The sequence below is a fragment of the Heteronotia binoei genome, chromosome 11 (genome assembly GCF_032191835.1).
Source record: "Heteronotia binoei isolate CCM8104 ecotype False Entrance Well chromosome 11, APGP_CSIRO_Hbin_v1, whole genome shotgun sequence".
In the NCBI taxonomy this organism is placed as follows: domain Eukaryota; kingdom Metazoa; phylum Chordata; class Lepidosauria; order Squamata; family Gekkonidae; genus Heteronotia; species Heteronotia binoei.
The window spans coordinates 76,800,223-76,826,816 of record NC_083233.1 but is presented as its reverse complement, the minus strand read 5'-3'; the positions used below and the strand labels follow the sequence as shown (position 1 = coordinate 76,826,816).

The window sequence follows — 26,594 nt, the reverse complement described above, 5'->3', positions numbered from 1 at the left end:
CATTCCCTTATTGGGCAAGAGGGCTTAATCACCCGGGAAGCCAGTTTCCAGATTGATTACTCATCCCCCAAAGCTTTGAATACTCTGTCTTCCAACTCCACTTTTGGTCAGGTTGGATTAACTTCTGGGGCATCTTCCCAGTCTCTGTTCTTCCCAACGGCTCGATGAATTAGAAAGTTGGAAGGGGGCTTAAAAGCCATCCAGTTTGACCCTCCTGTACTTATAATGATTGAGTACTGTCAGGTTATGTACGGCTGTGAGAGCTGGACTATAAGGAAGGCCAAGCACAGAAGAATAGATGCTTTTGAGCTGTGGTGCTGGAGAAGACTCTTGAGAGTCCCTTGGACTTCAAGAAGATCCAATCAGTCGGTCCTCAGGGAAATCAACCCAGACTGTTCCCTGGAAGGTCAGATGCTGAAGCTGAAGCTCAAATCCTTTGGCCACCCAATGAGAAGGGAGCACTCCCTGGAGAAGACCCTGATGCTGGGAAAGACAGAAGGCGAAAGAAGAAGGGGACAGCAAAAGATAAGAAGGCTGGACAGCGTTACTGATGTAACTAACAAGAATCTGAGCAAACTCCGGAGGGTGGTGGAAGACAGGAGGCCCTGGCGTGACTTGGTCCATGGGGTCGCAAAGAGTCGGACTCGACTGTGTGACTGAACGACGACGACAACTCTCAGGCTGCATCCAACTCACAGCAATCCTAGGACCACGGGGGTGGGGGGCGTTAAATCCAAGAGCCAAGCAGAGGTGGTTCCCCATTGCCTGCCTCTGCGCTGCAGCCCTGGGCTTCCAAGTTCCCTCTAAGCTGCAGAGTCTTGTGAACAGAAATTCTACTTTGATCCAACATGGCTTCTCTGATGTTCTTAAGTTCTGTTCAGCTCTAACCAACCTAACAGCCACCACCTAACATATCTGAAGGGCTGTCTCCTTCCATATGTCCCTGTGTGCCAATGGCACTCACATGGCAACCACCTGTTGGCCATTCCTCCACTGAGGAGTGGCCTTTCAGGCGTCAACCAGAGCCCGGAACTTTCCCCTCGCAGCCGCAGCTCTGCTGAATGGGCTCCATCCCTTGAGACCTTCCAGAGACACTTCGAGGGCTGTTTGCCAGGGCTTTTAAGAGAGTTTGAATAGCAGGCAGGCATCTTTTTAGGGGTGGGATTTGGGGGCTTGTCCTTTTATCCTTTTATCTGAGGATATTTTCAATGCTATTACAAGCCACCTTGAACCGCAAGGAAGGAAAGGAAAGGTCCCCTGCGCAATCGTTTCCGACTCTGGGATGACATTGCTCTCACGACGTTTTCACAGCAGACTTTTCTACGGGGGTGGTTTGCCATTGCCTTCCCCAGTCATCTACACTTCCCCCCCCCCCCCCCCAGCAAGCTGGGTACTCATTTGACCGACTTCGGAAGGATGGAAGACTGAATCCAGCTTTCGCTGGGAGAGAACTCAGGTTGTGAGCAGAGAGTTCAGATCACAGTACTGCTGCTTTAACAGTCTGCACCACGGGGCACAAGGAAAGGCAGGGAGAAATATTTTAATGACAAATATAGAGCAATTTGGCAATGAAATCAATTGTCCAAGGGGACGATCTTCAAGGAGAGGCTGGAAAGGAGAGAGAGAGAAGCCATGTAGATAGGAAGGAGAGAGAGAAGATGATGATATTGGATTTATATCCCGCCCTCCACTCCGAAGAGTCTGAGAGCGGCTCACAGTCTCCTTTCCCTTCCTCCCCCACAACAGACACCCTGTGAGGTGGGTGGGGCTGGAGAGGGCTCTCACAGCAGCTGCCCTTTCAAGGACAACCTCTTCTTGAGCTATGGCTGACCCAAGGCCATGCCAGCAGGTGCAAGTGGAGGAGTGGGGAATCAAACCCGATTCTCCCAGATTAGAGTCCGTGCACTTCACCACTACACCAAACTGGTTCTCCAGAGAGAGAGAGAGAGAGAGAGAAGCCATGTTGGATCAGGCCAACAGCCCATCCAGTTCAACACTTAGTGTCACACAGTGGCCAAAACCCCGGAGCCATCAGGAGGTCCACCCATGGGGCCAGAACTCCAGATGCCCTCCCACTGTTGCCCCTACACACCAAGAATACAGAGCATCACTGCCCCGAACAGAGTGTCCCATTTATATCATGGTTAATAGCCGCTGATGGATCTCCACTCCATATATTTATCCAATCCCCTCTTGAAGCTGTCTGTGCTTGCAGATGCCATCGCTTCCTGTGGCAGTGAATTCCAGTGAAAGCAAATCATTTTGTCAGCACCTGCCTGGCAGGTTCCTCATTCTCCTCTTCCAGGCCCCAAACGATGGCTGAGGGAAGTTGGTTCTAAGGCTTCAGTGCTGTTCCAGGAACTTCGCTTGATCCCTTCTGGAACCTGCAGCTACAGTGGCCTGGAGCGGTCCCACCACACTGTTTACAACTCCCCTATCCCTTAATTGGATGTATCAGCAGTCTTGGACGAGGAGGAAAAGCCGCTTAAAAGGAAGTAGGTCACGGCAAATGGTTTGTGAATGGCCCCAAAACCACTTGGCGAGAGAGGATTAATCAGCAGGGGAAGAAGAAAAAAATAAATAAATACTGTTGATTCCCCTCCCCCCCCACCCCAATGATTTTATTTGTGACAATCTTTTCCATGAGGAAGAAACAAATTACAATGTATATAAAATGTGTTTTTTTTTTTGTGCATGGAAATAGGCCCTCTCCTGGGGATAGAGACAAGCCTGGACGCGTGGTTTTTCTCGGCTCCAGCACCCAGTTCCAACCAGACTGTGAACACACCTAATTGGCGCGTCAGTCCTTAAGCAATTTGTCCTTCATTAACAAAATGTGAGCGAACTTTTGCTGCAGTGTTACCTGCTTGCCTAGAGGGACTCGGAGACTGGCGTTCTACTTCCAAGCCTCGTGGATCAGAGAAAAAACTACTAGTAAAAGAAGAGTAGGTTTTATGCCCTGCTTTCCTCTACCCTAAGGATTCTGAAAGAGGCTTACGACCTTGTTCCCTCTAAACTGCAGAGTCTTGTGAGCAAAATTTATACTTCGTGAGCTACTGGCGTTAAAGTTGTCAGCTATTGCATAAGCTAGGTTGCTCTGGGGTCATCCTTCCTGAGCTGGCAGCTAAAAACCTGTGAGCTAGCTCATGATAACTCAGTTTAGAAGGAACGCTGCTTACAACCAAGTTCCCTTCCTCTACCAATCACAGGCCCTTTGTGAGGTAGGTGGGGCTAAAAGAGCCAGCACGGTGTAGAGCAGTGGACTCAAATCTGGCAAACTGGGTTTGATTCCCCACTTTTCCTCCATGTGAAGTCTGCTGGGTGACCTTGAGCCTGTCACAGTTCTCTCAGAAGTCTCTCAGCGCTACCTATTTCACAGGCCTGTTGTGGGGAGAAGAGTCGAAAACGTCTGGTGCTTGCACAGGGAACTACGGTACCTTTTTAGTCTTGAGAAAACCCCACAGAGACTAGCGTGTACAGGATTAAAGCCGGAGTGATTAATTCAGCATCTGAATGTTATTGTTCAAAAGGATGGGACAAAGAGAACATTAGCGTACTTGGGGGCGCACTTGATTAAGTTTTATGAAGACAAATGCCGATATTAGGTGCCACCTGCTAGAGTGGAACACTTTTACCAAGGAAAGTGTCTATTGTGGGATTCTCTTTTTTTAAAACCAACAAATGATTACTAGGATAGTTATTTCTGAACGAGCCACGGCGGAGTCCTTAATTAGCAAATAACAAAGGCAAAACACACACCAAGGACTTATCTTCCAGCAGACTTAAGGAGGAAATCCATCATCAGAGGCTCCAAAGGAAGCAACAGTGCTTTCCTCGCTGAAGGCAAAGAGCCCGGAAAAGCCCCCTTCGCCTCCATTCTATACCCGGCAGGCCCTGAATTATAGGTAGACACAGCCTTGCCGAGCGGGTGGCTGGATTTGTGGAGGAAAGAGATGGCAATTTCCTGGTCAAATTGTTTCAAATTGCTCAGGTGACGCTCTGGGTCATTCTAAGCTTGCTATTGAGACCAAACAGCTTAGGTTGGTTGTCTTGAATGGGCCCCTGGATAGGCCCAGCATTTCTGGTTCTTGCTTAGGAGAAAAGGGTGGGCACGTGGAGTTTTCTTTTTCTCTGGACAAGTAACAGAAAAACTGCAAAAAAGATGAGGGGTGTTGAACTCATTTGCTATGAGGGCCAGATCTGAAATAAATGAGACCTTGCTGGGCTGAGCCATTTTGGGCCAGGTTGTGCGTGTACTTATTGAAGATTAGGTAGAAGAGATATAAACTTTATAAAGGACACAAAGACAATTAAAGATTTTTTAAAAAAATAAAACATGCTTAAAACATTAGCACTTGTTGATCTTAAAGGTGCTTTCCTTGTATCTCTCCCATGGGATTCAGGGACAAGGAAGCTCTGGCTCTTTCCTTCCTTCCCCAGGGGGCCAGGAGGGGGAGGAGCCTCAGCCAATAGAAGGAAGAGAGGCTTGGCTCAGTAGCTCCGCTGTGCAATTGAAAGAGCCTGGCAAAGCAAGCTCTCCCTCCCCCCCCTCTTCCTCCCCAAGGGAGGATCCTCAGCCAATGGAGAAAACAGAGGCTTTGCTCTGTAGCTCTTGTGCGATTGAGCAAGCCTGGCAAAGCAAGCTGTGATGCAGAGGGAAACAAGAGAGAGGGAGAAGGAAGCAGATGACAGCCAGTTGCTCAGGGGCCTAATTTGGTCCCCGGGCCGCATGTTTGACATCCCTGATCTAGGACATCTCAGAAGACTCACAACTATACGGCAACGAAAACTTGTGTGCAATTGTCAACATGAGCACACATGAAGCTGCCTTAGAACACCAGTCTACCAAGGTCAGTATTGCCCACTCAGACGAGCAGAGGCTCTCCAGGGTCTCTGGCAAAGGTCTTTCGCACCACCTACTTCTGGGTCCTTTGAAATGGATGGGTCGGGGACTGAACCTGGGACTTTCTGCAAGCAAAGCTCAGGCTCTTCCATTGAGCCACAGCCCCTCCCCCCATGGCTCACATTGTCTTTTGACAGCTGCACAAGGATTTGTGCCAAAATATACACCTTTGTTTTTAAGGTGCCACAAGATTTGTGTGTGTGTGTGTGTTTTGGCTGCACTAGATTAACATGGCTTTGTTGTTGTTCAATCGCACCGTCGAGTCCGACTCTTTGCGACCCCATGGACCAAGTCACGCCATGTTGGTTATATCAGTAACGCTGTCCAGCCATCGCATCTTTTGCCGTCCCCGTCTTCTTTTGCCTTCTGTCTTTCCCAGCATCAGGATCTTCTCCCTTCTCATTTGGTGGCCAAAGTATTTGAGCTTCAGTTTCACCATCTGATCTTCTAGGGAACAGTCAGGATTGATTTCCCTTAGGACGGACTGATTGGATCTTCTTGCTGTCCAATGGACATGGCTACCACCTCTCAGCTTTTTGCAGAAAACCCGCATGCCAAATGAGATCATCGTTTCTGGATTATATCATGAAGCTAGAGATAGAATTTACCCCTCCAAGTTCCCTGCAGGCTTGAAAAAGAACTCGGACCTTTTTACTTTAGTCAAGGAAGTTTTAATGAAATGCTTCTGCAACAAACATGCAAAATAAAAACACTTAAAAAGAATAATGTTAAATTCATTTCAACTTCTGGCTGTGCACGTATACAATATTTTAAAAAGGCTTTCCTCTTGAAAATTCCAAAATGGAAAACAGGTGTTTGTGAAATGAGACGCAGTTTGTGTACAATATGTGAATGTCACATCCAAGCTCACATCACAAGAAGCTGTGTGTCACATTCAGTGGAAATAAGAAAACGCAACACTTCATCATATCTTACTTTACAAGACAGGTTTGTCACTCTATAAAAAAGATGAGCAAAGGGCACTGCCAAAAACGATTTCAACATGATAATTCTTTGAATACAAGCTGCTGCTGTGTTTCACTATTCTTAGAAAGAGCTCATGTACCTCATTTTCAGAAAAAAAACTATTAACACTTCTCCAAAAGTAGCAAAATACAGAATTGACAGATTGATTCCTTCAGTTGTAAGAAAAATAGGTTTTAAAATATATGTGGCTCGATACAAAATATTGCTGTGTGTAAAGGGGAACATGACTGCATAACAGCTGGAGGGGGGGCATTTTACAAAAATACAAAACCAGTTGCATTTCCAGGGTGCATAATTATTATGCTTTAGTGCAAACAAAAGGACATCTGGAACTGAAATAGATATATCTCAGGTATTGGCAGAGGTACGCAAAACGTGGAATCTCTTTAGGATCATGCGGATGGATCCCAGTTCTCTATTGATCCTTTCCAAGCGATCTTCTAAAGCTTCCTAAAGAGAAGAAGAAAACATCATGTTTGGTTTTGGAGCTGGAAAAGGGAAGACTTGATCCTTCTAAAATAAAATGCCTGCATGGCATAAAGCCTTTTGCCGGTTTCCCCCAAGATGAGTTCCTTCCATGGGTCACGTTGGGTTTAGTTGCAAGACTGAGACATACACACATCCCTCAACGGGAGGACAAAGCAAGAAGTTCTACCTGATTCAGCCTTGCTTGCAGACTCATTCTCCCTCCCGTGCAAGGCATCCGGATCAACTGGGCCTCAATCTACACCGCAGGGAGGAAACGTTCAAGAATCAGAATAAGCTTGAGTGTGATAGTGCCTGTGTGAAAACTGAGCACCATTTTCCAGCTGGCATAGTGCCATCCTGCCTCATGCTAATATAGCTGCCCCTATCAAAAAAATCCCTTTTTATTATCTACTGGAAGCTTCATTTCTCATTAAAGAGTTCTGAAGGAGAGTCCACAGTAGGGCAGGTGTAGAAAAAAAGACAAGAGATTTGGGGATTAGCAGAATTCAAGTGACATCACATCAAGCGCATGAACCTGCCTACCTGGCTAATAGCGTGTGTGATGAGGTTTATCACGCTTGTGGCCCGTCTCTTGGGGTGGGGGAAATAAAATTAACCTGCCTGCAACTCCCACCATTTGTTCAGTGGGATGTGTAACCAGCCAACAGAGATGGAAGAAGACCGCAGATTATACCCCGCCCTTCTCCCTGAATCAAAGTCTCAGAGCCGCTTACAGTCTCCTTTATCTTCTTCCCCCACAACAGACACCCTGTGAGGGCGGTGGGGCTGAGAGAGGTCTCCCAGAAGCTGCCCTTTCAAGGACAACTCTCGCGAGAGCTCTGGCTGACTCAAGGCCATTCTAGCAGCTGCAAGTGGAGGAGTGGGGAATCACACTTGGTTCTCCCAGATAAGAGAGCTCTGGCTGACCCAAGGCCATTCCAGCAGGTGCAAGTGGAAGAGTGGGGAATCAGACCTTGTTCTCCCAGATAAGAGAGCTCTGGCTGACCCAAGGCCATTCCAGCAGGTGCAAGTGGAGGAGTGGGGAATCAGACCCGGTTCTCCCAGATAAGAGAGCTCTGGCTGACTCAAGGCCATTCCAGCAGCTGCAAGTGGAGGAGTGGGGAATCCAACCCGGTTCTCCCAGATAAGAGAGCTCTGGCTGACCCAAGGCCATTCCAGCAGCTGCAAGTGGAGGAGTGGGGAATCAGACCCGGTTCTCCCAGATAAGAGAGCTATGGCTGACCCAAGGCCATTCCAGCAGGTGCAAGTGGAGGAGTGGGGAATCAAACCCGGTTCTCCCAGATAAGAGAGCTATGGCTGACCCAAGGCCAATCCAGCAGGTGCAAGTGGAGGAGCGGGGAATCAAACCTGGCTCTCCCAGATAAGAGAGCTCTGGCTGACCCAAGGCCATTCCAGCAGCTGCAAGTGGAGGAGTGGGGAATCAGACCTTGTTCTCCCAGATAAGAGTCCGCGCACTTAACCATTACACCAAATCGGCTCTAATCCTCAAGAGAGGACAGTCGAGCCTGGCTTCACACAAGCACATGGGAAGGAGACAATATGCCAACACCACGTAGCTTTAACGACAAAATGTAGAAAAAAAGATGCTGCCCAACCTCTCGGTTTCTACCTGCTGCTTTTCGTTTGTGAGTTCGTCAAAGAGCTTTTCTGTATCGGCCAACGTCTTGATCCTTGAAATGTCTTTGAAATCTGCCTCGTGAACGGATGTTCCTGAAGGCGGGCTGGGCTCGCTTGTGCGTGTGGTCTCTTCTCCCCACGCCGGTCCCAGCGTGCCTCTCTCACCTCCTGCATGCAAAGAATCAGTACCAGGAGAATACTGTGCATGGCTGTCTTTGCCTGGGCTGCGGCACTGCATTTCTGGACAGCAGCGAAACAAGAAAACACCAGTTTTTAAATTCTCTATAGATCAGTGAACACTACAGAAAATATCCTGGCTATGAAACGCTCCTTTTGTAACACTGACAGAAGCCTTCCACGTAGACTTTGAATGTAATGAGCTCTGGAACATTCTGCAAAGATGGATGGATGGATAGATAGATAGATAGATAGATAGATAGATAGATAGATAGATAGATAGACAGACAGACAGACAGACAGACAGACAGACAGACAGACAGACAGACAGACAGACAGACAGACAGACAGACGGACGATAGATAGAGAGATGGATGATAGAGAGATGGATGATAGAGAGATAGAGAGATAGATAGATTTATTGTCATTGTTCTCAAAAAAGAAAATGAGAGCAACGAAATGAGGTGCTCTTCCACAAACATACCAACACATCAACACCCCAAAAAAGGACATATACATAGACCATTTAAATGCATCTAAAAACAAATAACCATTCATAACCCTGCATTTAGCCTAACCATGGCACTTGGATAGAAGCTGCCCTTGAATTTATTTGTCTTAGCCTTCAACACTCTTCAAAGGAGTCCTTGGAGTGACTTCCAGAATTTCAAATATCAGCCCAGCAACAACATTCTTTCATTGGCTTGGTTTGGATGTATAAACAAATCCGGTAGCACCCTCCCTCCACTCTTATTCCATGTGCTAATTAATGTTTCACAGATCTGTGTGCCATCCTAGAGCATGGGCCGCGGCAATCACCTCTGTACCATCCCGATTTTAGCATATGTGCTGCCGAAGTTCACTTCTCTGTATTGGAATGATACAGCGAAGATTACCATGGGCCACATGAGTTAACTACAGCTTGGTTTTCCACAAGCCACAGTTCGCCCTTCCTTCCAAACTGGCAGACTGTTGCACTCACTCTGGCAAACCAGGATTGCAAACGGGACAAACCGTAGTTTGCTATTCCAGACTGTGAGGCATGTGCAAACCACAGTTTGCTGAATACCAGGAAGCTGCTGATTAGCTCACTACAAATGAGGGAAGGGAAGGAAGGCTCACGCAAGACAAGCCAGAAGCTTCTTCCAGGCTTATTTGCATAGTGGCAACCCACGGTTTTTTGCTGTATCTAAAACCACACCATGGTGCTGATCACAGCGCTTGAAGCCTTCTTGGGCACCCTTCCTTGCTTACTGTTCGGTTCCATCCCACAGGCAAGTTATATTATGCCAAAAGGAGCAACAAGAAAAAGAACTAAGTTTTAAAAAAAGAATATATATGCACATTTTACGGAAGGAGAAAGGTGGCACTGTATAGCCGGATCTTGTCAGATTTCAGAAGCTAAGCAGGGAGACCACCAAAGAAGACTCTGCAGATAAAGAAGCTAGAGAAGGTAGAGAAAGAAGTACCATTCTCACAAACAAGAGCTCACAGGAGTTCAGTGAAATTAATGAGCAGTAAGGTTAAAACAGATAAAAGGAAGTACTTTTTCTGGGGTTCATATGGGGAGAGACGGTCCCTCAGGTAGGCAGGCCCTCGACCATATAGGGCTTTAAAAGTAATAACCAGCACTTTGTACAGAAACCGGTAAGCAACCAGCAGCCAGTGCAGCCCTGGCTGTATGTGCTCCCACTTCGGGAGCCCTAACAACAGCCTAGCCACTGCGTTCTGCACCAGCTGCAGCTTCCAGGTTCGGCACAAAGGCAGCCCTATGTAGAGGGCATTACAGTAATCCAGTCTTGAGGTGACCGCTGCACGGATCACTGTTTCTAGGTCCCGGCACTCGAGGAAGGGGGCCAACTGCCTCGCCTGTCTAAGATGAAAAAATGTGGACTTGGCAGTGGCTGCTATCTGGGCCTCCATTGACAATGAAAGCTCCAGTAGAACCCCCAAGCTCCTGACCTGGTGCGCCGCTTTCAGTGACACACCGTCAAAAACTGGGAGAGGAATTTCTTTTCCCAGAGCACCACGACCCAAGCAAAGGACCTCCGTCTTCATTGGATTCAGCTTCAACCCACTCAGCCTGAGCCAACCTGCCACGGCTTGCAACGCCAGGTCCAGGTTTTTTGGGACGCAGTCAGGTCGGCCGTCCATTAGGAGATAGACCTTGGTGTCATCCGCATATTGATGACACCCCAGCCACTACCTTTGGGCAATCTGGGCAAGGGGGCGCATGTAGATGTTAAATAACATCGAGGAGAGAACTGCTCCCTGTGGCACCCCACAATCTAGCGAGTACCTCTGGGACAGCTCTCCCCCAATTGCCACCCTTTGTCCCTGTCCCTTAAGAAAGGAGGAAAGCCACTGTAAGGCCAAACCCCTGATCCCTGCGTCGGCGAGCCGACGAGTCAGTAACCATGTCGAACGCAGCCGACAGGTCTAACAGCATCAGCACTGCCACGCCGCCTCGATCCAGATGCCGCTGGAGATCATCCACCAAGGCGACCAGCACTGTCTCCGCCCAATGGCCTGGGCGAAAGCCAGACTGGTAAGGATCTAAGATGGAAGCGTCATCCAGAAAACCCTGCAACTGTAGCGCTACTGCACTCTCGATAATTTTACCTAAAAATGGTAAATTTGAGACCGGTCGGTAATTTGCCAATTCGGCCGGATCTGCTGTACTCTTTTTCAAGAAAGGGCGGACCATAGCCTCTTTCAGAGGTGTCGGAAATGGTCCCTCTGAGAGGGATCTATTTACAATGTCCCGTAAAGGACATCTAAGCTCCCTCTGGCAAGATTTAATCAGCCAAGAGGGGCATGGGTCCAGATCACAAGTTGTACAATAGAGAGAATTCCGTCAACTTCCCCCAGACTGAGTGTGTTGAAGTGATCCAGAACTGAACCAGAAGACAGGCACGGAGCCTCAAGATCTTCTACTGTATCCAATGTGGCAGGAAAGTCCTGGTGGAGCGACATGATTTTATCTGCAAAAAATTTCGCAAAAGCCTCACAGCCTCTCTCTAATTCTCACTGCCTTGAGGCAGTGTTGTAAGGTTCCTAATTATGCTAAATAACGGTGCCGGGTGCGAATTTGCAGACACAATCCTAGCCGCAAAGTAATCCTTCTTTGCGGCTTTGACTGCCATCTCATAAGACCTCATAAACGTTCTGTAGGATGTTCTCATCGAGTATGCCGCCACTGCCTCTCTAGTCGTCTGAGCCCTTGTTTCAGCTGTCGTAGCTCCGAGGTGTACCATGGAGCCAGCCTCACACGAGGGTGCAGAGGACGTCGGGGTGCGATCTCATTGATGGCCCTGGATAGCCAGCCATGCCAAGCCTCGACCAGGTCATCAAGGGAATCGCCAGGGGGCCAGGGTTCCCGCAGAGCCATTTGGAACCGCTCAGGGTCCATCAGACTCCGCGGGCAAGCCAAAATAGGCTCTCCGCCCATACAGGGTTGGGGCAGCGCCTTCACACGGGCCTTGAGGGCAAAGTGATCCGACCATGGCACCGCTTCTGCAGCAATATCATCCACCAAAATTCCAGATGCAAAGATCAAATCTAACATGTGTCCAGCCTGGTGGAATTCACTGTTCCAGGAAGAAGAAGAAGAAGAAGATATTGGATTTCTATCCCGCCCTCCACTCCGAAGAGTCTCAGAGCGGCTCACAATCACCTTTACCTTCCTCCCCCACAACAAACACCCTGTGAGGTGGGTGGGGCTGGAGAGGGCTCTCACAGCAGCTGCCCTTTCAAGGACAACCTCTGTGATAACTATGGCTGACCTAAGGCCATTCCAGCAGGTGCAAGTGGAGGAGTGGGGAATCAAACCCGGTTCTCCCAGATAAGAGTCCACACACTTAACCACTACACCAAACTGGCATCTACAAGCATAGACAAGTGGTGGCATCTACAAGCACAGACAGCTTCAAGAGGGGATCGGATAAACATATGGAGCAGAGATTCATGAGTGGCTATTAGCCACAAGGTGTAGATGGAACACTCTGTCTGGGACAGTGATGCTCTGTATTCTTGGTGCTTGGGGGCAACAGTGGGAAGGCTTCTGAACTTCTGGTCCTGCTGGTGGACCTCCAAAATGCACCTGGGTTTTGGCCACTGTATGATACAGAACATTAGGCTGGATGAGCTGTTGGCCTGATCCAGCACGGCTTCTCTTCCATTCTTATGCAGAGGAAAGCAATGGCAAACCACCCCTGTTAATCTGCTACCTTGAAAGCACCTTGCTGGAATTGCCATAAATCAGCTGTACCTTGATGGCACTTATGCATATACATACGCACGTTCTACACACATTCAAAAGCCTTAAGTAGTCCTTTACCTGCAATCAAGTCCTTTCTACAATAACAGAACAGGTCTATTTTGTACCTTTTATGATGCAAAGCGGCTAAAAAGCTAAGTAAAGACTTGGAGAAATCATGTGTCGTCCCCCCCCCACACCCCAACCTCCTCCTTCTCCAGACTGAAGATTCTGAAGTCCCTCTGCCTTTCCTCATAAGGCTTGGTCTCACACACACTCTGAACATGGGATGCATTAAAAGCATCACTCACATGCAATGTTCCCTCTAAGCTGCAAAGTCTTGTGAGCAAAAATTCTATTTTGCGAGCTACTGGCATGAAAGTGGTGAGCTACGGCATCAATTATTGTGCTCCGGGGCTATCCTTCCTGAGCGAAGACAAAAATGTGCGAGCAGGAGGCTAAAAATCTATGAGTTAGCTCACGCTAATTCAGCTTAGAGGGAACATTGCTCATTTGCCCTTCCTTCTAGGAACAGCGGACTGTGTACACAGGGGCTATCTATCCCATTTCGGCCTGAGAGCAGACATGAGCAGGCGGTGTTGGAGAAGTGTTCGAGACTGGTTTAAAGTCACCAGATAAACAGCATGGCAAAGCACGACTTGAACCCAGGTGGAGATCCCTATCATTTACATATTTGTCATAAAACTGCATTTCATTTCGCAAAAGAACTCCGGCCCTGAGGCGCTTACAATCTCCAATCTACGCATTGCCATGTTGCGGAACCTGAGTTTGCCATCTCCCACGTGGCAGGATTTCATACTGGCTTATCCCAAGAGTAGTCAGAAACCGACCTTTCTCGTATTCAATTATATTACTTCGCAACATACTTGATTCCACTCATGCTGTGAGTGAGCACCCCACAGTTCCGGCACTTCACGACAGCATCCACCGATGACAGTGCAAAGGATTCAGATGTGGGGAGAGGCGGATTTTAGAAAGAAGGCAGCAGCACAAACCGCTTTTTGGAGCTCCATGAAACATGCATGTTCTGAAGACACACACCCTCATCCGAAGAAGTGTGCACGGCACACAAAAGTTTATGCCCAGAATTAAAGTATGTTGGTCTTAAAGGTGCCCCTGGACTCAAAACTTTTGTTCTGTTGCCCTCAGCCTTGTTGATGCACCATAAGGCACTCCGGACCATAGCCTATAGGACGCACCTTCCTCCTGGGGGGCGATCCTCTGCCTCCGCCTCCGATCCCGGCGCTTCCCCCGCGCCTGCCTACCTGGCTCCAGGTTCTTCCAGCAAGCGCTGGGATTGCTCCACGCTTCCCCCACCGCAAACCCAGCGCTTTGCGAGCGCCGGCTGCGGAGAGGGCAGCGTGCTTCTTCCGTGCCTGTCTGCCTGGCTCCAGCTCTGACGCTTACAGCAAGCGCCAGGATCGCTCCCTCTGCCCTCCGATCCCGGCGCTTGCTGTAAGCGTCAGAGCTGGAGCCAGGCACGGAGGAAGCACGCTGCCCTCTCCGCAGCCGGCGCTCGCAAAGCACTGGGTTTGCGGTCGGGGCAGCGTGGAGCAATCCCAGCGCTTGCTGGAAGAAGCTGGAGCCAGGCGCGGGGGAAGCGCCGGGATCAGAGGCGGAGGCAGCGGATCGCCCCCCCCCCGGAGGAAGGTACCTTCACTCCATAAGACGCACACACTTTCCCCCCACTTTTTTGGGGGGGGGAAGTGCGTCTTATGGTGCGAAAAATACGGTATTTCACAAAACAAAAACCAGAACCCACCTAGGGTGAAAATTTACCTTCTGTGTCACCTACGGAAAGAAACTGGAGCTTTTTCCTGGGACTGCTGTATTGCGAGGCGGGTCTCGGAGCCTTTCCTGGCTCATCCAGGAGGACATCGAACCTAGAGTTGGGGGGAGGTGGAGGGAAGAGTGTTATTGCCAAGAACTTTACCTTTTGCGAGCACAGGAAACAGCCAGGTGGAAGGACTCCGCTGTCATTTCTGGGGTGGATTTAACACGCTTGAAACTCAGCTTAAACTACACTGATCCAATGTCTCCTTCCAAAATATCTGTGCTCAGGTAGGACACGCTGATTGGCACTAACCCACGGAATGCACGTAAGGGTTGTGAGCATTGTGTAGACGGCATTGATCCTGAGCAGCAGCAGATGACGCTGATATTGGGTTTATATCCCACCCTCCACTCTGAATCAGAGCAGCTCACAATCTCCTTTACCTTCCTCCCCCACGACAGACAACCTGTGAGGTGGGTGGCAGCTGAGAGGGCTCTCACAGCAGCTGCCCTTTCAAGGACAACTCCTATGAAAGCTATGGCTGACCCAAAGGCCATTCCAGCAGTTGCAAGTGGAGGAGAGGGGAATCGAACTCGGTTCTCCCAGATAAGAGTCCGCTCACTTAACCACTACACCAAACTGGCTCCAAGTACCAAACTACACCCAGGAGAGCACAGAGGCTTTGCAAGTGCTCCCTCCACCTCAAGCAGCAAGCTGCTCCCACAGCAGGCTCTCCCAAAACTAGTGGGTGGCCTTCTGCTGCTGCTGCTTCCATAACTCCCTGCATCACAGTTTGCTTTGGCTGCAGCAAAATGAAGACGACGGTCCCCAACCCATGACTGTTACCTGGTCACAGTGTTCTCGTTTTTGCTGAGCAGCTGACTAAATCCTGGAGACAGGTTCTCTTTTGGAGACCGTTTCGGGCTGTACGTCACAGCGACTGGAGCCAGCATGATCTCTCTCCTTGCTGATGACAGAAACGACTCGTCACAACTACAGTTTTACCAGAGGCCCCTTCAACTTGTCCTGGGTTAAATGCCTTTCGTCACAAGGACATTGCTTAGAGGTCAGTAAGAGGAAGGCCTCGGTCCAAATGCAGCCCCCCCCCCGAGTAGTAGGAGTTCTCCCCCTCTGCAAGATTCAGTGCCCAGAGGAAACGGTGGCTGCGGAAACAGACTTCTTGGCAGTGCTCTTTGGGGACTAGCACCTCCCTATCTCACCACCCTTGAAACACCCTCCAATAGAACTTGCTGGGGAAGAAGACCACTCGTACGGGGGCATCCATCAGCACGGCACAACCTGTGCACTCTCACCCTCTCGCCCACAAACACCCTCGCAAGAAACAGCCTGCCGGTAAACAGGATATCCTGCAATTCTTACTTGGCGTGTTTGGAGTGTTTGACTTCCTATTGGAAGGGGGCAGAGATGAGGACCTCTGGCTGCAAGGCGAGCTGTATCTTTTGTGCCTGTGCTGGTCTCTGCCTTTCTCCGAGGACCGAGCGGCACTGATTGCGGTTTCATCAAATCCGACGGTCAGACGTCGGCTGGTTGATTCTGCAACGAGCAGGAGCGAAAGAATGTGGATGTACGTGTGAGCCACCAAGCTGCTCCCAGAGAACGCCCCAGCCCAAGGTCACCTCTTGTTCGTTCTTCAACATGCAGATTATCTCAAATGGGCAAGTGCTTGAGAATGGCCATGAACTGTTGATGCAAAGTTGACCCACGGGGAAGGAAGGAAGGAAGATGGGGAGGGAGGGAAGGAGAGGTGGAAAGAAAGCAGCTTTAACTTTAAATGCATTCTCCAACCTGCCAGCTGGCTTGGCATGGTGACATGAAGAGAAATGCCTTCTCCAAATCGGCTGATGGGGGCTTTGAGAGCCACATCCACAGTATGTGTGAAAGAGCCACATGTGGCTCTAGAGCCACAGTTTGGCCACCCTTGGGCTAGGCTCTGGCTACCCACCCCTTGAACATACATATGAACAAGGAAGCTGCCTTATACTGAATCAGACCCTCGGTCCATCAAAGTCAGTATTGTCTACTCAGACTGGCAGCAGCTCTCCAGGGTCTCAAGCTGAGGTTTTCCACGCCTACTGGCCTGGACCCTTTCAGTTGGAGATGCCAGGGATTGAACCTGGGACCTTCTGCTTACCAAGCAGATGCTCTACCACTGAGCCACTATCCCTCCCCTTTAGTGGCTCTCCAGGGTCTCAAGCTGAGGTTTTTCACACCTACTTGTCTGGACCCTTTTTAGTTGGAGATGCTGGGGATTGAACCTGGGACCTTTTGCTTACCAAGCAGATGCTCTACCACTGAGCCACTATCCCTCCCCTTTAGTGGCTCTCCACGGTCTCAAGCTAACGTTTTTCACACCTATTTGCCTGGACCCTTTTAGTTGGAGATGCTGGGGATTGAACCTGGGACCTTCTGCTTACCAAGCAGATGCTCTACCACTGAGCCACCGTCCCTCCCCTTTATTGGCTCTCCAGGGTCTCAAGCTAAGGTTTTTCACACCTATTTGCCTGGACCCTTTTAGTTGGAGATGCCGGGGACTAAACCTGGGACCTTCTGCTTACCAAGCAGATGCTCACCACTGAGCCACCATCCCTCCCCTTGTGTCCAAGTGGCCTTTAGAGCCTCTTCCTCTTTCTGAGGGATTCTGTTGCCTTCTCTTCCCTCGTCAGGGCCTTGCAAGAGCCCTGGCAAATGGAGGGGGGGCACTGCTCCCCTCCATTCAGTTGCCTTCTTAACTTGGTCTGCCCTCTTCCTTTCTGCAGAAACCAAGCCTGGCAACTTCACCGTCCTTTTTCAAAGTTGCTCTCCCCATTTGTTACCCTCACTAAGAAAGAAAGAAACGAAACAAAGTTTAAAATTGAAAAAAAAAACCTTTGAAAAAATACAAAAGGAAGGATACAAGTCTAGGAAAAGCCAGCAGGTATTTATGAGCAGGACTCAAATCCCAGTCCTTGGAGAGCGAGGAATTTGTCTCTGTTTTGCAGCCACGAGGATTGTTCCCGACCTAACCCCCTTTGTTAACATTCAGGCTTATACTGATTTTTTACAGTCCACACACAGAAATGCAACAAGCCTCACAAACACATCATGAAACCAATTTGCTCTACGGAGGATGTCTTTTGCACAAGGCCTGCCCTTCTCTAAAAATGAACCAGCCTAAGATCTGTGATCAGCTCTTAGATTTTTAAAGATTTTCTTTAAAAATCAGAAAGCGGCCTGTGTTGAGAGATGGACATGAAGGAAGAGGCCCAAGCCTTCTTTCCCCTGTAGGAATAAACCCCTAAACGGCACCTAGGCTCAGGGGGTGGGGCCAAAAAGATGGCCTCTTATGGCCATTACCAGCTCTCTTTGTGTGTGTGTGAGCATGTGCATGCAAACCATTTCTACTGGAGATGTGTATACAGTGTAGAGTTCAAGCATCTTTCACCCAGTTATTCCTCCCTCCACCACTGCCTTCCGGCCTTAAAAAAAAAAAAAAGATCAGCAGATTTGGTTGCAGGTCTTTCACGTGACCAGCGGTTTGTTCCCACTTCTAGTGGGCAGGAGGAAAAGGCATCAGCAAAACCAAAGAGCTCAGCTCTGGAAGCCCAGAGAAATCTCTGGCAACTTACTGGTGGAAGATGCCCCCTCTTTCTCTGTCTGAGTGCCCCAACTCTTCAACGCCTTCCTCTCTTCAAGTTGTTTGATGGCTTTTAAGATGGGTGCTTCCGGCACTTCCCTTTCTTTCCCCCCCACTTCATTTGTAAGCAAGGGGTCTGGAGAGGAGTCCTTTTCTGGAGGTGAATAGTTCCTAAAACAAACAAGAAGACGACTGCAGATTTACACCCCGCCCTTCTCTCTGAATCAGAGTCTCAGAGCGGCTTACTATCTCCTTTATCTCCTTCCCCCACAGCAGACACCCTATGAGGTGGATGGGGCACTCCTACAAGAGCTATGGCTGACCCAAGGCCATTCCAGCAGCTGCAAGTGGAGGAGTGGGGAATCAAACCCGGTTCTCCCACAAAAGAGTCCACGCACTTAACCGCTACACCAAACTGGCTCTCAAAACACTTGAGGGGTCCTACGTATTCAGTATGGCCATAACCACCTTAAGAAAAAAAGAGCTGTACTCAAGGAGAAATTCCTGAAGGGTAGCTGTACTAGTACATCGCAGCCAAAACAAAGCAAGTTGAGGCTGGGTGAGTGGGCGTCAACGTGGCAGATGCGGTTCAATGTGGCCAAGTGCAAAGTAATGCACATTGGGGCCAAGAATCCCAGCTACAAATACAAGTTGATGGGGTGTGAACTGGCAGAGACTGACCAAGAGAGAGATCTTGGGGTCGTGGTAGATAATTCACTGAAAATGTCAAGGCAGTGTGCGTTTGCAATAAAAAAGGCCAACGCCATGCTGGGAATTATTAGGAAGGGAATTGAAAACAAATCAGCCAGTATCATAATGCCCCTGTATAAATCGATGGTGCGGTCTCATTTGGAGTACTGTGTGCAGTTCTGGTCGCCGCACCTCAAAAAGGATATTATAGCATTGGAGAAAGTTCAGAAAAGGGCAACTAGAATGATTAAAGGGCTGGAACACCTTCCCTATGAAGAAAGGTTGAAACGCTTAGGGCTCTTTAGCTTGGAGAAACGTCGACTGCGGGGTGACATGATAGAGGTTTACAAGATAATGCATGGGATGGAGAAAGTAGAGAAAGAAGTACTTTTCTCCCTTTCTCACAATACGAGAACTCGTGGGCATTCGATGAAATTGCTGAGCAGACAGGTTAAAACGGATAAAAGGAAGTCCTTCTTCACCCAAAGGGTGATTAACATGTGGAATTCACTGCCACAGGAGGTGGTGGCGGCCACAAGTATAGCCACCTTCAAGAGGGGGTTAGATAAAAATATGGAGCAGAGGTCCATCAGTGGCTATTAGCAACAATGTGTGTGTGTGTGTGTGTGTGTGTGTATATGTATGTATATATATATATATATATATATATATATTTGGCCGCTGTGTGACACAAAATGTTGGACTGGATGGGCCATTGGCCTGATCTAACATGGCTTCTCTTATGTTCTTAAGTGGCAGCCACAACAGAACAGCCAGTCTTTAGAGAGCCGCAAGACAGCACTGTCAGGGAGAAATGCATTCGAAGCACATTAAATGTAAGCAACTGAGGGCCAGGGGAATGTCCTTCCAGATCCAAGCTCAGCCCATGAAAAAAATCATAGCGAGTAGGCTTATTCCACCAGCAGCAGGGGCAGAACTGGTGAAAGGACCGTGGTCCCCGCAACACTGGGAGTGCGGCAACGGTCCTTCCCCGTTGAGAAGGGTAGGCATTCAACCCTGCTTACCTGTAAGCGGCATAAGCATCTTCTAGCCTGTTATCTTTGGAGCTCTCGCCAGCTTCTAAAGGCTGGCCTGTGAAGATGGAATATTCTGCACCAGGGATCAGCCATTTCCTTCTGCTGACGTCAGAGCTTGTGTGTTTGCTAATGGGACAGAAAACGTGGGATTGGTGAAAACCTCACACTTTGCTTCTGCAATGCATAGGGAGCATTAGACTAGTAATCAGGGCTGTTGTTGTTTTGTAGCAGGAACTCCCTCTGCATATTAGGCCACCCACCCCTGATGTAGCCAATCCTGCAAGATCAAAGATTTCTGGTTTTCACGGCTGGTATCATCATTAGGGTTTGAGGAATCTTTCGGGCTCAAGTGCCATGTTCTACTGGAGAAAGTTTTCCTTCCAGACGTTTCGTTCTCGGCTGCGGAGAACATCCTCAGTGGCGTTGCAGCCGGAGCAGGCGCTCTGACCTTCTTGGCTGCTGTGCATTGAGTGAGGCCAGGGCTGCTGGAGAGCTGCTATTTCTAGGCTGGAGGGGGTGTGGTGAGAGGGCAATTGGTTTGTGAATGTACCCATTGTTTGGTGGGGCTTCCTGGAATGGGTACATTCACAAACCAATTGCCCTCTCACCACGCCCCCTCCAGCCTAGAAATAGCAGCTCTCCAGCAGCCCTGGCCTCACTCAATGCACAGCAGCCAAGAAGGTCAGAACGCCTGCTCTGGCTGCAACGCCACTGAGGATGTTCTCCGCAGCTGAGAACGAAACGTCTGGAAGAAAAACTTTCTCCAGTAGAACACGGCACTTGAGCCCGAAAGATTCTATAAACCCTAATCCTCCAAGAGCTTACAGGGCTCTTAGTACGGGGCCTACTGTATGCTCCAGGAGGATTGGCTACATCAGGGGTGTGTGGCCTAATATGTAAAGGAGTTCCTGCTACAAAAAAAAAACCCTGATTAGGCCACACACCCCTGATGTAGCCAATCCTCCAAGAACTTGCAGGGCTTTTAGTACAGGGTCTACTGTAAGCTCCAGGAGGATTGACTACATCAGGGGGTGTGGCCTAATATGCAAAGAAGTTTCTGCTACAAAAAAAGCCCTGCTTAACGATATTAGTAATGACATTAGAAACAATCACATTTATAAATCCCCAAGCACAAGCACCACCATAAAGCTGTTTAGGAAAGCAAACCCCCCCCCCCCCTCTGGCAAACAAGAAAGCATAAAGGGAAACCCAATGAGACACTTCATGAAAAATGCATTTGCTGCTTTGACCTTGGATGCCAATTACAATTTTTTTTTCCTCCTCAGTTTCATTTTATTACACATCATAAATCTGACAACACTATGGTGAGTCAGCAATACGGGCCGAGAGTCTCCGCACTGTGTCAGAAATCCCAAAACATCTTATCTCCTTAACTGTGTTCCTTCTTTATCTCTTTTGCTTTCCTTTGTAATTAGTAATTCTGAAGATGCAGATAACAGGTGAGACTTTACCAAGTTTGACAGTGTGCACTGTAGACACTAATACTTTCAAAAAGTGAATGCAGCATCAGCTATGCATTAACATGAGAGAATCATGCATTCCAAAAACCAAAAAGCCTCTGCTATGGGTTGAATAATCACGAACCTGCCTCACGCAGAGACAGACTGCTGGTCCATCAAGGTGAGTCTTGTCAGACTGTCAGTGGCTCTCCAGGGTGTTGGGCAGAGAGGTCTTTCCCATCGCATATTGCCTGGCCCTTTTAGCTGAAGGTGCCAGGGACTGAATCTGGAACCTTTTGCATACCAAGTGGGTTCCTACCCCTGAGGCAGCTCCGGTTTGACATTCTGACATGCTTCTGGGACATTAAACCCCCTACCTGTCCTAGGAAGCTGTGTGCCCTAGAATGTTTCACATCCCTGCTTTCTACCAGAAGCAGGGCCAGCTGGCCCACTAGGCAAACTAGGCGGTTGTCTATGGCGCCAGCAGGGTGAGGGTGCCAAATTTGGCCTCCCCCCGTTCCCCCTAGGCAAACACCTACTTTGCCCACTCCTCAGCCTCCTCCTCCCTCCCTTCCCCACCCCAGGTCTATTTCAAAGGCCGGAAGGGCAGTGGAGCCGCTCTCCCAGGCGATCTAAAGGCACCCCCACCCCCGCTGATCAGCTGAATGGCAGGTAAAACATAGCGACGCTCACCTTCTGTGAGTGCCAGGGCAGGCCAGCAGCAGCACAAAGGAACCACTTCAGGAAGTGGGGAGGAAGGAGTGGCGGCGGCACCCTTTCAGGACACGGTTCCTTCGCACTGCTGCTGGCCTGCCACGGCACTCACAGAAGGTGAGCGTCGCTATGTTTTACCCACCGATCGGCCGATCGATAGGGGGTATTTAGATCGTCCAGGAGCATGGCTCCACCACCCTTCCTGGTTCTGAAATAGACCTGGGTTGGGGAAGGGAGGGAGGGAGGAGGAGTGGAGGGGAGGGGGAAGGGGGCGCTGCACTGTGGGGGGGAAGCGGGGGCGCTGTGGAGGGGGGTGGGCTGGCAGACTGCCTAGGACGCTATACGCCCTCAGGCCGGTGCTGACCAGAAGCTTTGGATGTCATCCTGCTGTTGTTAAAACCTGCCCTCTGCACTCAAAATTCTGGCATGGCATTGGCTTAGGGCTCCCGGAGGAGTCTTTTAAGATCTAACCTTTCTGCATTTTCCTGAAGAGCTGATTTATGAGAGAATACCACCAAGACATCTGCATGCTATTGAATGCACTCTCTCTGTACATTTCAAGCTGAAATGTTTAAACGGGAAAGGCTGAAGACAACAGGAAAAGAGGAAGACCCGATATAAGAACATGTGGAAGCCATGTGGGATCAGGCCAATGGCCTATCTAGTCCAACACTCTGTGTTACCCAGTGGCCAAAACCCAGGTGCCGTCAGGAAGTCCACTGGGGGAGCCAGGACTCCGGAAGCCCTCCCACTGTTGCCCCCCAAACACCAAGAATACACATCACTGCCCCTGACATAAGACCATAAGAGAAGCCATAACGGATCAGGCCTGTGGCTTATCTAGTCAAATACTCTGTGTCATCCAGTGGCCAAAACCCATGTGCCATCAGGAGGTCCACCAGTAGGGCCATAATTCCAGAAGTCCTCCCACTGTTGCTCCCCAACCACCAAGAATACCGAGCATCACAGCCCCAGAGATGGACTGACTCCATCAAGTAAGCCATGCCCCTCAGTTTGCAAGTCCTGAGATACAGCAGTTAATGATAGGATGTTTTGGAAGACATTAATTCACAAGGACAGCTTAAGTTGGACATGACTCAACAGCACCTCTCTCTCTCACACACACACTCAGTTGAGATGTCATAAGAACATAAGAGAAGCCATGTTGGATCAGGCCAATGGCCCATCCAGTCCAACACTCTGTGTCACACAGTGGCCAATATATGTGTGTGTATACACACACACACACATGCACACTGTGGCTAATAGCCACTGATGGACCTCTGCTCCATATTTTTATCCAATCCCCTCTTAAAGCTGGCTATGCTTGTAGCAGCCGCCACCTCCTGTGGCAGTGAATTCCACACGTTAATCACCCTTTGGGTGAAGAAGCACTTCCTTTTATCCGTTTTAACCTGACGGCTCAGCCGTTTTAACCTGACTGCCATCAAGTTACAGCATAAGCATCTGGAGTCGTTCTCACCACCCAAAGCAGGCGTCACCCTACATAACAGCAGCCGACCAGAACTTGGATTCTTCTTCCAGAAGCACAGAGAAAGTGGCTGGTTGTTTCCGAACACTGTAGTTGCTCTTCTGCATGCAATAATGCTGACTAGCAAACACCTTTTAAAGGTTCAAGGGTTCGTGTGTTCACTTACTTGGCAGAGGGTGCCGTCAAGTGACTATCCGCAAGGTGCCGAATTTTTTGCAGGTTCTCGTGTTCCAGCTGCTTGATCTGAGCTTCCAGTTTCGAGACTGTTCTAAAGCAAAGAGAGAGAGAGAGAGAGATGATGTTGCAGAAACTATTTAAAATAGGTTTGATTTGACAACTCCAACAGGGTAGCTCAGTTCTATTCGTTTGCTTTAAAACCAGAGGTCACTGCAGAACAACATTCCTTATAGGTGCCAAGTTTTCCATATTCACACAATATGCCCCAAATTAGCTACATTGGTACATTTACAGACCACAATGGACATGGAGCCTCTAAAAATATACTGAGCAAGCTTGTTATGGCACGTCTGAGTGACAAACAGCAACAGCTTCTGGTTTTCCTAGCTGCTACCGCAAGAAGCATGTCTTGTGGGTGTCATTTTTATCCTAAACCAGGAAGGTAATAAAACTTTTCAAAATCTAGCAGCTCAAACACACTCCTAACCAGGCCTGGTAAAAACCTGTGTCTGGGATCCCTTCAGAGAGGGTGGCAGAAGATGTTACGAGTTCTGTTCTCAGCCCTTTCTATAATAATATTGGTCTGGCGGTAGAAAGTGCCATCAAGTCACAGCTGACTTCTGGAGACCTTGTAGGGTTTTTCAAGGCAAGAGGCCGAGACCCTGACCTCCTTGTTGGCCTCCCATCCAAATACTAATCAGGACTGGCCGTGGTTAGTTTCCAAAATCCGATGAGACTGGGCTAGCCTGGGCCATGTGAGGTCAGGGCAACTCTGGTCTACTGAGATTTAATTTCTCTGCCATGTAAATATGCCGATGGCATTGCTCAGAAGTATAATCATGGACAGGGTTTTGTGGGTTTTTTTGCAGTAGGAACTCCTTTACATATTAGGCCACACATCCCTGATGTAGCCAATCCTCTTGGAGCTTACAGGGCTCTTCGTACATGGCCTACTATAAGCTCCAGGACGATTGGCTACATCAGGGGTGGGTGGCCTAATATGCAAAGGAGTTCCTAATACAAAAAAGCCCTGATTAGGCCACACCCCCTGATGTAGCCAATCCTCTTGGAGCTTATAGGGCTCTTCGTACAGGGCCTGCTGTAAGCTCCAGGAGGATTGGCTACATCAGGGGTGTGTGGCCTAATATGCAAAGGAGTTCCTGCTACAAAAAAAGCCCTGATTAGGCCACACCTCCTGATGTAGCCAATCCTCTTGGAGCTTACAGGGCTCTTAGTACAGGGCCTGCTGTAAGCTCCAGGATTGGATACATCAGGGGTGTGTGGCCTAATATGCAAAGGAGTTCCTGCTACAAAAAAAGCCCTGATTAGGCCACACCTCCTGATGTAGCCAATCCTCTTGGAGCTTACAGGGCTCTTCGTACAGGGCCTGCTGTAAGCTCCAGGAGGATTGGCTACATCAGGGGTGTGTGGCCTAATATGCAAAGGAGTTCCTGCTACAGAAAAAGCCCTGATTAGGCCACACCTCCTGATGTAGCCAATCCTCTTGGAGCTTACAGGGCTCTTCGTACAGGGCCTACTATAAGCTCCAGGACGATTGGCTACATCAGGGGTGGGTGGCCTAATAGGCAAAGGAATTCCTTCTACAAAAAAGCCCTGATTAGGCCACACCCCCTGATGTAGCCAATCCTCTTGGAGCTTACAGGGCTCTTCGTACAGGGCCTATTATAAGCTCCAGGAGGATTGGCTACATCAGGGGTGGGTGGCCTAATATGCAAAGGCGTTCCTGCTATAAAAAAAAGCCCTGATCATGGGAAGAAAGCTTCCTCAGAGAGCAGAAGTTTGACCCAACAACTTTCAGTCCTCCGTTAAGGTCTGACTCAGTGCTGGGCTGTTGTTAATGCCCAGGTATCGCTGCGTGGTCCTGCTATATCACCACTTCTTCACCAACAGCACCAGGAAACGCAAGACTGCTGGGGAACTGTTATGAATCAAATCAGGTTATGTAAAGTAATTTGTCCATTTGAGATTTATGTTCCCACCAATCAAATAACACTGTCAAGTCACCACCTGTTCCAGGCAAAAGTATGTTAGTAATCTACCTTTGCAAAGCTGCATAACAGAGCAGTTTTATGCTCTCTAAAATCTCAAAGCACTCTTAAATGGCACATTTACCTTTTCAAATCGGAGATCTGAGCATGTGCATCGAGCAGTTTATTCTCGGTTATATTTAACGTGTCCTGGGGGAAGGGGGAAAAAAGGACATTAAGTTCACAGGAGGTGTTAAATAGACATAAGAACATGATAGAAGCCATGCTGGATCAGGCCAATGGCCCATCCAGTCCAGCACTCTGTCACACAGTGCCCCCACTCCCACCCAAAAAACAGGTGCCATCAGGAGGGGCCAGGACTGGCACAGAACTGGGCTCTTGCACTCCTGGAAAGATTACAGGGAAGATCTTCCATGTTAGCTGGCTATCGATCCAATGTGACTATTATGGAAGGGACGGTGGCTCAGTGGTTAGAGCATCTGCTTGGTAAGCAGAAGGTCCTAGGTTCAATCCCTGGCATCTCCAACTAGAAAGGGCCCAGGCAAATAGGCATGAAAAACCTCAGCTTGAGACTCTGGAGAGCCGCTGCCAGTCTGAGTAGACAATACTGACTTTGATGGACTGAGGGTCTGATTCAGTAGAAGGCAGCTTCATATGTCCATATTAGAGTGTGCGACAATTAGACTCAAGAGAGCACTACGATCAAGCTCACAAAATCTCTTAACAATCCCCGAGCCAAAGGACGCTTGGTTGTCCACCACCAGGGCAAGTGCCTTTTCGGTGGCAGTCCCTACCCTTCGGAATGCTCTCCCTGAAAACATCAGGGCCCTGCGGGACTTGCCACAATTCCGCAGGGCCTGCAAGACAGAACTGTTTAAACGGGCTTTTAACATCTAATGGAGGCGTCCAGTATCTCACCACCCCGCAGCATGAATATCTTAATCTCACCCAAACAGAAATGCAAGGTGCTCAATAACATCACAGCAAACAGTGCTAATCAAGAAGTAATAATAATGCCATCTAGGGATTAAAACTGTATACGTTTGAGGTGTTTTAATAACTTATTGTGATTTTATTGTAATAATGTAATTTTATGTTGTTTTAATTGATGTTAGCCACCCTGAGCCCGTCAGGAGAGGGTGGGATACAAATATA

At 48.9% G+C, this 26,594-nt stretch overlaps 1 protein-coding gene across 1 annotated transcript in view; it reads right to left on the bottom strand.

The window, feature by feature from the left end:
- Window positions 1-5,551: 5,551 nt before the first annotated feature.
- Window positions 5,552-26,594, bottom strand: part of MPHOSPH9 (M-phase phosphoprotein 9) — a 61,818-nt gene continuing 40,775 nt past the window's right edge. Inside the window, exons 15-24 of the mRNA XM_060249197.1 lie at window positions 25,564-25,628; window positions 23,420-23,521; window positions 19,576-19,713; window positions 17,853-18,031; window positions 15,607-15,780; window positions 15,073-15,193; window positions 14,232-14,335; window positions 7,989-8,236; window positions 6,546-6,614; window positions 5,552-6,340 (exon numbers count right to left, since the gene is read on the bottom strand). Of these exons, the coding sequence (XP_060105180.1) occupies window positions 6,239-6,340; window positions 6,546-6,614; window positions 7,989-8,236; window positions 14,232-14,335; window positions 15,073-15,193; window positions 15,607-15,780; window positions 17,853-18,031; window positions 19,576-19,713; window positions 23,420-23,521; window positions 25,564-25,628 (1,302 nt within the window). The 3' untranslated portion in view covers window positions 5,552-6,238. The remainder of the gene's footprint in view (window positions 6,341-6,545; window positions 6,615-7,988; window positions 8,237-14,231; window positions 14,336-15,072; window positions 15,194-15,606; window positions 15,781-17,852; window positions 18,032-19,575; window positions 19,714-23,419; window positions 23,522-25,563; window positions 25,629-26,594) is intronic.